A 12,103-nucleotide genomic window follows, 5' to 3' on the forward strand; every position below is an offset into this window, starting at 1 on the left:
CTAAAAACAAACAGGTGGAATCAACAGCTATTGACGATAAAAATAACGTCCTTTTAACAATACAAGACGAAGTGAAAATGAGATTACAGAAAATGTAGTCGACTATATAACTCAGATTCAAACAAATCATCCCGAAATCCTTGCAGGCTTTGAATCTAGTGAAGATGATACAAAGCTGCTAGAAGCTGTGGACTGTAAAAAGTAATAAACAGAAATGAATAGAACAGCTTAAAAAGAGAAGAAAATACCAAACACGGAACATTTTGGCTCAAACCCCTTCTTTGGCCAAAAAATAAACAATGAGCTAGGAGATCCATCTAGAACTACAGTTGGTGACAGACATTCTATCCCTTACCCTTTTCAATCTATAATTGTAAGGAACAATGCAGGAAACTCAGTCCAGGCGGTAAATTCGTTGCGTTGCATCATTCGTGTACAATCGTGAACCCACCATTTAGCCTCTCACAATACTACGCTCAACCAGATGCTTGTGGTTTTGGATTCTTTTCCACAATGTGTGGACACATGGAACGTTCCCACTGATGTAAGGCGCTATTGTTAGAGAGGGTCTTAGACCTTAGTCTGTTTGCAACCACCCAGTGGCTTCTCTTGCTGGTACATACTTTCTCTCCCGCTTTCGAGAAGACTACGTCCCTGCTCCTACATGGGACCGATAGGACCAGTGGGCATCCATCTGGTATGTACAACCCCGTCCTCATGGGTCTGAAGCCGAGTGTCACAAAGACGCACAAAGGTTAAAAGGCTACGAAATCTATAAAATATATTGATTGTGCTGTGCTATGGTACTGACAACTAGGTGAACTTAGAACCTGAAATAGTCTGTCAAATAATATCTATACATTTTCAATTTTTATTTTCATTTTTAGCTTGTCCTCTGGGATATAAATATTTCAGAGGCGACTGCTACAAATTCTACATGGAATACGTATCTTTTGATGATGCAAAAAAGACATGCCACGATAGTGGAACAGAACTAGCTTTACCACGAAATAAAGAGGAAAATGATTTTTTGGTGGACCTCAGGTAGGATCATTTCTCAAATGCAATATACCTCCTTAAAATTGGTACCAATATGGGGGGGGGGGGGGGGGGGGGGGGATAAATAGAGAAAATTGGATCTTTTGGCGAAAATATTAAGAGAAAACAAGCTATTTTCATAAAATGTGAAAAACAAAGATTTTATATTTTTGTTCATTTTAAAGTTAGATTCACTTTTGAAATTTATACACCGAAACATAATACCAAGTTGTGCTGGATCTCATATATATGTTTAATGTTGGTCTTTGCGGTCTGTAGTATTGTAATTGACACCAAACTTCTGACTTGCATGTCCCTGGTTAGAATCCCATTGTACGTGGCACAAAGTTAAATCATTGAATAAGGCTCTTTACTCCCATTCTCTTAGCGTATTTAAGTGTGGAATGGGTACCTTACTCTTGTCTGCTTTGTTTCTGTCAACAAGTGTTGTGTCCTGTCCTCTTGTATATGTTAAATCTTGCTTTTGGGAATCACTGCAAAATACATTGAGCATATTTTGTGGATTATTCCTATTATTAATCATCATCATCGACATCGTCATCATCATCATCATCATCATCATCATCATCATCATCATCATCATTATTATTATTATTATTATTATTATTATTATTATTATTATTATTATTATTATTATTATTATTATTATATTATTATTATTATTATTATTATATTATTATTATTATTATTATTATTATTATTAATTATTATTATTATTATTATTATTATTATTATTATTATTATTATTATTATTATTATTATTATTATTATCATTATATTATTATTATTATTATTATTATTATTATTATTATTATTATTATTATTATTATTATTATTATTATTATTATTATTAACAATTTTGAAACGAATACGCTAACTGCTTTAATATTTATATTAAAATGTTTCATATTTGTTTTTGTCCTTTAAGGTACCCAATTAACTTATTATGGCTAGGAGCAGAACTTGTAGGAAACAAATATAAAACAACCAAAGGAGGCCCAGTCATGTATTTTAATTGGAAATGGTGTAAGTTAAAGAGCACATACTTACATGTCTGACATCCCAAAACTATTAATTATGGACTTGAATTACGATCGTTGTAATGGAGTATATTTTGAATAAATAATAAGTTACTAGATAGCCGTCAACTTCCACATATGTGCTCAGCGGCGCTTTACAATATTATTTGGGATTTAAAAATTGATTTATTAACTATTTTAAGAACACAAGAGAAGAAAAGAAAACATGCACATACATACATTTATACTCACACAAATCTACACACAAACTTACACCAATCTTCCTCACTAACATTAAAACTTATTCTAACTAAAGACATTTGATTGCTGAATTACAAAAAAGTTAAACATTTTAAATGAAAAACAAATAAAATGAAATTGAATAGAATTAAGTTTAGATATAAAATGGAAATTGACAACTTGAACTTAAGATCAAGATTGGAATAAATTAAACTAAAATTAGATTTAAGACATCTACTATATGCAAAGCTATTCGTATGCTCTGGAAAAGAGTTCTGTCGAAGGTTGAAAGACCATCCCTAATTATTTTTACATCCGGGGAAATCACATTCCATAAGATGGGGTCACTTACAGAAAAAGACTTATTACAAAGGGAAAATCTAGTTCTTGTGGCAATTAAAAGAGTGTGTTCAACCGACCTTAGTGAGCGTGTTGGATTAGAATTTTGACATAAATTAATGAGGTACACTTGAGTTTAATTGTTTAAAAATTTATGAGCCATGCTACAAGTGTTAAAAACAATCCTTTCAATAACTGGCAACCAGTGGAGATTATATAAAATTTCTTTAGTAGGGTCATTCAATTTTCAAATCAGTTTTACGACTCTGTTTTTGTATTTTTCCACTGGGCCAAACAAAAAGATGCTAGACGACAATAACATTGTTATGTTATAGACAGACGATAGTGGAGCTAAAGATGTTCATTGGAGTCTGAGGCGATGTCCAAAATTTTAACCCTACCCTTCCCATATGATCCCAAAGACCTACATTTTAACATGTATTTAATATGAGAAATGAGAACTGATATGGATGATGTAATTGGATTCAAGATGCACTAACCTCTGTTCATTCATATCTAATAGCTCCGAGATAGAAGGATGTTGAAAGAACAAAGAAAAATATAATTTATTAATAAATTTTAGATATATGTCTTTCGTGTCCATTTCACGGCAGTTTCTCTAATCGTCATCTGCACGGATTCTGTAAATGGTCAGTGGGACCCGATGATAGATTCATCAGTAAACCGATGGACGGAACTACCCAACGGTCGCCTTCCCGCTGATTCCGTTGGGGAGTGCCACCGCAAGTTGTCAAATATAAGTTTCTTACACTCATGCCTTTTAGAATTCCAGACGTGTTTTTGATCAATCTTGCGAGTGAAAGAAATCTTTTATGCTCTGGAGATGAATCTGTCGAGTCATCAGCGATAAAATTGGTCCGGTAACAAAGTATGTAGGTGCGCTCAAATGAATCTGGCATGAGGATGGCCAGATGGTGATTCCCAAGGACAAGATCGAATTTATAAATGCTCAAATTTTATGCTCAAACCATCAAAGTCTCAATTTGTGTAACTTCAGCTGTTTTTAGTTTAAATTTGGTACTTGGAACCTGGTTCACACCAGCACAATATTTATTAGATACGTTGGGTCACTTTTTTCAATTATTTCCTCAGATGATGTTCCTCATCCAAACAGATGTGTTTATATGACCGAAAAGAATGTATGGATTGAAACACCCGATTGTGAATGGCTTTTCAACTTCATCTGCAGGAAGCCATCGAATGATAGTAATGTATATTTTCTTAACTGTGTTGTTCTATTTGCATAGAGTACTGTGAGTTCTGGATTAAGTTATGTAATATCAGTGGCAGCTCTAGCCAATTATAAGTGGTGGGAAAAAAGAGAAAAACCTCACATTAGGGGCCTTACACAATTGGATAATTCCGTAAATAAAAGCTGTGAATTTAATTCATTGTCTACCTAATATTTATATCATAATATTCCACGTTGAAATGATATGACGCCTCTTAGTTTATTTAAGGGACAACAATTTCATGTGTAATCAAAAACTAATCGTGGAAGAATAAAATAAAACAAATTATTTCATTTTCACAAAAAACTTAAAATGTGATACATCTTGTCATAACAGCGAATCTAAATATTGTCGACCATGACACTCCACATAGCAATGTTTAACTCTTCAACCCTATCTGGCAGTTTTGGAGAGAATAATTGGTTAGAGATGTTAATGTGTATGGAGATGACTCTTGTAAATCAAATGGACTCGTGTGTACTTATCACTATAATTTGTATGCTGTAATGATTATGATCTTAGCTACGTCTCAGCATGTTCTCTGCTTGTTAGATCTCTTTTATAATTTTTTTCCACCTGTGCATGTTATCATTGTTATTATTATTATTATTATTATTATTATTATTATTATTATTATTATTATTATTATTATTATTATTATTATTATTATTGAGGCTACAGCAAAATGATATATTGTGATAGATTGTAAATAGAAATAAATCGCTACTTAGAAAGGTGGGCATTCAGATACAAAGAGATAAAGACAAAGATCAAGAAGAGCAGACAAAAGAGATTCATATTTTCGGGAATAGTTATAGATGGATAGATGGGTGGAGTTACAAACAAATAGGCCGATAAAATGATAAATCGGTAATTGGCGGCAGATAGTTAAACAATAATAATAAGCCATATATCCTGACAGATGATTTAGATAGATTAACGAATAAAGGGATACATTTTAATCATCACCTCTCACTATTTCCCTTTCTTTGTGTAGAAAACCCTGATTGTGTTGACTTCTTGGACAGCTGCCCAAGCATGGTGGGCGATTTACAAGACTCCAACTGTGATCATAGAGCTGGTTTGGAGGAAGTTTGTCGCTATAGCTGTGGCAAATGTCCTGCAGGTTGGTTTTAACAATAGATATTAAATACAAGATGCATATTTAGCATTATTTTCTCAATTGAATGCTATCTTTTGGCGTAATAATACAGAACACACGCAAGAGTATGGCTATTACAAGGAAGGAAAGAAGCAATTTATCGCACCTACACCACTTAAGCCCCACAACTATTTTGACTCTTCAGTATTTCACAAAAAGGATGCTCTTTGCACATTTCCTTGCTGTATAAATCTCAACACATCAAAATGGTTCTAGAAATCAAAGTGATATTGGTTCTGAAAATTGAATTTATGGTCAAAATAGGAAACGTAGACTAAATTTCTGTGTTTTAATGGGTAGAATGAATGTATTGTGAAGTGAGAGGATGCGCGTTGTGTGTTTCTATTTTTTGTGATATTTCCAAAGGATTTATTTTACTTGGATTCATTAGATTTTCAATCCCTATTTTAATATCAACATATTATTTTACAATAATTTTTCAAAGAATTGTAATATACTTTTGTATGAATTGATTTCCAGCCCCTCATATCATTTTTATGAATTTCCTACAATGGGAAATAAAAGGATTAATCTATGAGCGTTTCAATCATAAATTTCACATGACTACAACTTACCTAACATTTCCCTCACTTGTTAAATTCATCATGAAATACTTTCCAATAAATCAAACCCTGCCCCAAGTATATCAGCAATTATGAATATCTTATGCTTTGTTTTACGCCACGAGAAACAGATTTAATGTTGATTTAATTGACTTAATTGAGTGAATGACTCTTAAAGATACAGATGAGTTCACAAAACCTCTCGACTCAGGTGTGAACGAGTACCTGGCTGAAATCAGTATTATAAAAGTATTAAATGAAACATTGTGAAGCGCTTTGAGCATGATAAATCCTTGAAAATGCACTATATAAATGTTCCTATAAGTTTATTTATTTGTTTTCCTTAATTATAGAATCGTTCTCACAGAATGACAATGAAGAAAGGCTTTTTAAAACATGTTCTTTCCTTTCAGATTGCCATAACGATGTGGTATTAACTGAGAATAAAAAAGTTTACACCATAACAGCTGACAGGAGGACATCACAACACAGATATTGCAGATGGAACATCAAAGTATTTATCTACATAATGATAATAATAATAATAATAATAATAATAATAATAATAATAATAATAATAATATAATAATAATAATAATAATAATAATAATAATAATATATAAAAATGATAATAACAATAACAAGAAGAAGAAGAAGGAAGAAGAAGAAGGAAGGAAGGAAGGAATGAAGGAAGAAGAAGAAGAAGAATAATGATGATGATAATGATGGGATAATAATAATAACTTTAATAGTAATACTGATATTGATGATGATTATAATTATGCTAATAATAATGATAATAATAATAATAATAATATAATAATAATAATAATATTAATAATAATAATAATAATAATAATAATAAAAATAATAATAATAATAATAATAATAATAATAATAATAATAATAATAATAATAATAATAATAATAATAATCATCATCATCATCATCATAATAATAATGATAATGATAATAATAATAATAATAATAATAATAATAATAATAATAATAATAAATAATAATAATAATAATAATAATAATAATAATAATAATAATAATAATAATAATAATAATTTTTTTGAAAGTCCTTGGAACAACTCAAATAATTCACATTTTATGAAAAATAAATTTACACAGTACTTGCCAAGAGTAATAAAATGTTATGATTGATATGATGATGTCATTACAGCCCCCTAGCAAAGCTGGCAGACTCGCCCTACAATTCAATGAATTCTCAGTGCTTTCCAAAGGTGATGATTGTGTGGACAGTGTTGAAGTTAGATCTAAAGAATATGGACCTCCTTATGACAGGTGTGTTTACATCAGTTAGCATCTTATTAAAAAGAAAAACGAGTAGGCATGGAAAGCATTGTCATATTTCAGTGATCAAATTGATATTGTTATGGCTTTACAGTTTGATTAAACGTGTCCCATTGCTTAGATTTGATATTAGTTTGGTGTGACCCAGATGTCGAAAATGTGATTTTAGAAAAAACAATAAAAAAAACCTATAGCGCAACAGAGCTCTTTACAAGGGGTCCCTAGCCAACAGCAACACTTAACATATAGGATCAGACATGATCCCTGTTAGGCGATAATACATTAAACTAAAAAAACAATTTCTAATGAGCATAAGTACTTGATTGTATCTTTCTAACTTTAAACAACCAAATGTTATCCTCAACAAAACATGTAAACAGCCCACGTTTTATACTTATGATTATAAATTCAATTTTTTTGTATACAAATAAATATTGGTGCTATATTTAGAGTGCAATATACATAATATCTAAAAAGCTAAGAATGTTGTTAAGATTTGTCCACATATTATCAGGTCTGATGATCGGAGAACATATTGTATTTTTTAAAGCAGTGTTCTAAAAGACAATGTCCTGCTTGAGGGTAGATCCATTACGACAATGAGACTTTGATAGTTCTGGTCAACAGATTTGTACAGAAGTACATGTCACGTTGCTGTAAAGCAGTTTTAAATCTAAAAACGTGACCCATCACCTCAAAACTTGTTCATGTTGGGATATACCAGATATCCAAAATGAGATCTTAGAATTAAAATGATTTTTAAAAAACAAAAATAACTTCAGTTTTGTCAGTTTAAGAAAGTACAATCATTCGTCCCAATAAAACATAAAAACATAGATTTTGCTCTAAATTCATTTTTTTTTGGATATTTTACCGTTTTGAAATGATGGGTCATAAATTCAACAGCATAAATCTATGATAGTATTCCCAATTCTCCTCGTGAAGGAAAAGGGCATATAAAAGTATTCCTTCAGAGCCATAAGGCACATAGAATCAGAGTTTATCCCAGTTTCTACGATAGCAATCGATTGCTACCATCCTAATCTATCGCAAAGCTCTTTCAGCCAGATCTAACAGACCCAGCTACCGAATAATTGCTGGGTGGTCAGAGGAGTCAGAAGAAATTCTCCACTTCTCTCGGGATTGCTGTGCCTTAGCATATGAAACGATTGCTCTCTGCCAACTGAGCAATCAGGACCTCTCTCTCTCTCCGTGGATAATTAATTATGTAACATTGTTTTCACAGGCATTGTGATGCTCATTACAATAAATCTGTAGTTATTCTCAAAGATGAAATGATTGTGCAGTTCATTGCACCAACAGCTTCATCTCATTTTAAAGCCCAAATTGAATGGATTCCAGGTGAGTTCAATGAACTTTTACAGATTTCAAAATACATTTAACTTGAACAAAGCCTCTAAAAATAGACTTGTAGTGGAAGGGAAAATAACCACGCCCCTTGACCTAGCTCAGGCAGTCTGGACAGTCATTACTTTGTAAACAATAAAAATCTCTTTCCTATATTTAAAATATAACTGAAATGTACTCTTCCTCTCCCTCTTTCACTTTCTCTTTATGTCTCTCACTATCTCTTTCTCACCCCCCCCCCCTCCTCTCTCTCTCTCTCTCTCTCTCTCTCTCTCTCTCTCTCTCTCTCTCTCTCTCTCTTTGTTTCTCTCTCTCTCTCCTTTCTCTCTTGCACCCCCACTCCCCCCACACATATATATGTATATATGTATATATATATATATATATATATATATATGTATATATATATAATACATATAATCGTTAACCATAATCCCTATGTAATATAACATATTTCCTTTTCTTGTTAACTTCAAGGAGGATCAAAGGCTGACACTGACACGTCGGGTTTTTTAATAAGAGTAAATTTTGGTCCCTTTATTTAGTATAGTAATACATTTAAACAAATCTTCCTGGCAATTCATTAGCAATGAATATGTTACATATTGAATCATACGGTAGCATAACTATATTATTAGCAGGGCGTATAGACAGTCTTATGATTATAGGGTGTAAAAGAGAGGATGGATGATCTTTACTGACGACCAGCATTAACTCACTCAATCCTAGAGATTTTTGCTACTTTTCAAAATTGGAAAAAATGTATTAAAATGAGCATGTACATAGATAGTTTTATTCAACTACCACTAACATGTATAAACTAAAAACAATATTATGTAATAAATAGGCATGGGGTAAAAGTATCAAGGGTAAACTCCGGATATAGTCGGTTTTAGGGTTGAGTGAGTTAAAAAAAGGAAAATACGATGCTATCACTCTGAAACTAGAAGATCCATTGCACAATGTATATTCAGTCTTCAGAGGACTAGTTTTACACTTCCAAGATGATTGGAGCGAGTATTTTGCCATCGCACTTTTGTTCCCTATTGTTACCGATGGTTTGCGTTTAAGTATAAAAATCACCTGTTTTACCCGCTTGATCAATCGTATTCGTATCAACACTGCTAAATTATGTGTAACCTTTAATTATTTTTAGCCGAGACCGAAATACAGCAGAGACAGGAAACATTTGCATTTAGGTAAAACACTCACTACATTTGCCAGCCGGGTATAACGCAGCAACGCACAAAACTGTGTGTAACCATGAACGTCTGAAGTCTGATTGATACAATTTTGTTAGAAGTAATCACCAAAATGACTGTCTTAAAAAAATAACACACAGCGGAGTGGCGTCAAATTTTGACCCTTCTATACAGTTTTATTAGCAGACGATGCACATTTATTCATCGTTTCAGGTCGTGTCAAGTCGGTAAACACCATTATGCTCATAATAACTTTTTGTAATATAACTTGAATTTGGCTCAGATTTTTGCAGCTTTCTATCTTCAGTTTGGTTATTACTTCTCAATAAATTCTCTCTAACAGGCTTTTAAGATGACACATAGTTTTGTGTACATTTCTATTGATATGGTGGGTGGAAGAGGTGTGTATTTTGCTTAAACCAGTCATGATTATCTTCCGAGGATCTGCCGAATTCTGGGATTTTGGGATTTTCGCAGAAATGTTCCGCTGATTTTGCAGTGTCAAACATTTTCCTCTGATTATAATATTAATAATAATAATAATAATAATAATAATAATAATAATAATAATAATAATAATAATATATAATAATAATAATAATAATAATAATAATAATACAGCGCTCATTCTCGTGTAAAACACAAGCTCTGGGCACTTTACAATATAAATTATCAATTTTGAGTGGGAAAAAAAATAAATAACAACAATGACAGTTCATAGCCAAATCAAGGATTCATAGAGTCAAGAAAAACAAATACAGTAGGTAAAGACGTGACTTGAGATTATTTTTAAAGGCAGGTAAAGACTTACACTCCCTCAGACCAAGTGGTAGTTCATTCCAAATCTTGGGGCCGAAACAAGCAAACGATCTATCGCCAAATTTTGATTAAAGCTCCAGTCAAATGGTGGATCCGTGGAAACAATCACTGTCATGTCTTGTGTCATTTGACACCTGTGTTCAACTGCATAAATTTTGATGACACTCCCATTTTTATGGCATCAGATGGCGCCAGATGTAAAAAATGAGATAAGGCAATTAATAGTCGAAAAGGAAGGGGGTAGGGGAGAGGATAAATGGGTCTAGGTTTTATTTGTAAGTAGGTCAAGATTGGTAGTACAGTTATAGGTCCGTTTAAAAAGATGATTATTATAACTTCCCACTAAATAGAAAAAAATAACGTTACATAAATTGAATATCTCTCTCTCTCTCTCTCTCTCTCTCTCTCTCTCTCTCTCTCTCTCTCTCTCTCTATCTCTCTCTGTTTTTTTTTCATGTATCTTTCACACTTTCCCTCTCTTTCACTCTTTCTTTGTCCCCCTTCTCTTTCTATCTTGTCCTTATCTATATATCTCTCAACCATTATTCTATCCATCTTCATGTTTACTTTATAAACTTCATCTGATTATAGAGAGATTAAGTTAATCTGTTACAATTATAAGTGGTGCTCAATTGAATAACCCTTTTTACTTTTTTTTTTTACAATGTTTTGCAATTTTAATATATTAAAGATACTTAAAGTCTTATTTGTAAGATCAGTAACCACTGGGCTACAGTAAAAAAGATAAAACGAGTAAAAAACAAACAAACAAAAAACTTCCAGGCCTATATAAATTTTATTTATTATTAGAATCCTTCAGTTCCCATGGGGTCCCGATAGCTCAGTTGGTAGAACACCCGGTTCACACATGTAAATTGACCGAGATCGATCCCGGATTTTTTCTGATCCTCCCGTCCACTATAATGATTCGGAAGCTGGGTCTGATAGATATGGTGGAAAGTACTTTGCAATAGACTAGCGTCCTATCTAAAGGATGGCAAGCAATGGGCCTCATGGCTGTGAAGGCCTATTTCATTTCCCACCATTCTACCATTCAATGTTTAACTGTATCCTATATCATTCATCTGTGATAGCTTGGTGTTGACACTGAATCAAGCATTTCATTTGTTTCTTGAAAAAGTATAACACTTTCAACATAGTAAAATAATTTTTAAAAATAAAATAAATAACTGATGCCACCAAAAAAAAAGAGAACGTTATTATGTTATGGCAAACCAACAAACAAGAGAAACAATTTGCATCTAGTTCCTGACCACTCAGTTCATATACTTTATATTAATTTTTTTATTGAGACCAAAGAGATGGAAGAGGAAGAGGATGAGAATGGGGTTGGGGGGGGGGGGGGAATAAGTCAAAAGGAGGAGAACAAGGAGGATGGTGGAGCAAGGAGATGATGACGCGGAGGATGATTTTGAAGAGGAGGAGGAGGAGGAGGAGGAGGAGGAGAGGAGAAGGAGGCAGAAACTTGAAGCAGAGAAAACGAGTGTAAGAATGGATTCAATGAAAAAAAAAAAAGAAAAAAGGACTTCAATTTATAAGGGTCGAGAAGTATAGATAGTTCGAAGATGACGTCACTCGGGGCTTTGTTATTGTTTTTTGCCATCCGCTTTTATGTGTAATGCTCACTGAACTGTATTAACCCGACTATAAACGTTCATGGATACACACAGTTTTGTGTGTTGGTCCGTTATACTTCCGGATGGCAATGTTATGAGCTTCTTAGCCAAGCGCATACTAT

General features: G+C 32.7%; 1 protein-coding gene across 2 annotated transcripts in view; it reads left to right on the plus strand.

Moving 5' to 3' along the window:
- Positions 1 to 12,103, plus strand: part of LOC144967120 (uncharacterized) — a 107,339-nt gene that overhangs the window by 24,325 nt on the left and 70,911 nt on the right. For both annotated transcript variants that reach the window (XM_078903965.1, XM_078903966.1), the window contains exons 12-18: positions 888 to 1,044; positions 1,988 to 2,085; positions 3,771 to 3,884; positions 4,908 to 5,036; positions 6,049 to 6,149; positions 6,825 to 6,946; positions 8,202 to 8,317. In XM_078903965.1, coding sequence (XP_078760091.1) covers positions 888 to 1,044; positions 1,988 to 2,085; positions 3,771 to 3,884; positions 4,908 to 5,036; positions 6,049 to 6,149; positions 6,825 to 6,946; positions 8,202 to 8,317 — 837 coding nt within the window. The remainder of the gene's footprint in view (positions 1 to 887; positions 1,045 to 1,987; positions 2,086 to 3,770; positions 3,885 to 4,907; positions 5,037 to 6,048; positions 6,150 to 6,824; positions 6,947 to 8,201; positions 8,318 to 12,103) is intronic.

Source organism: Berghia stephanieae, chromosome 3 (genome assembly GCF_034508935.2).
Source record: "Berghia stephanieae isolate SIO BIC M18660-M18661 chromosome 3, UCSD_Bste_1.3, whole genome shotgun sequence".
Lineage (NCBI taxonomy): Eukaryota > Metazoa > Mollusca > Gastropoda > Nudibranchia > Aeolidiidae > Berghia > Berghia stephanieae.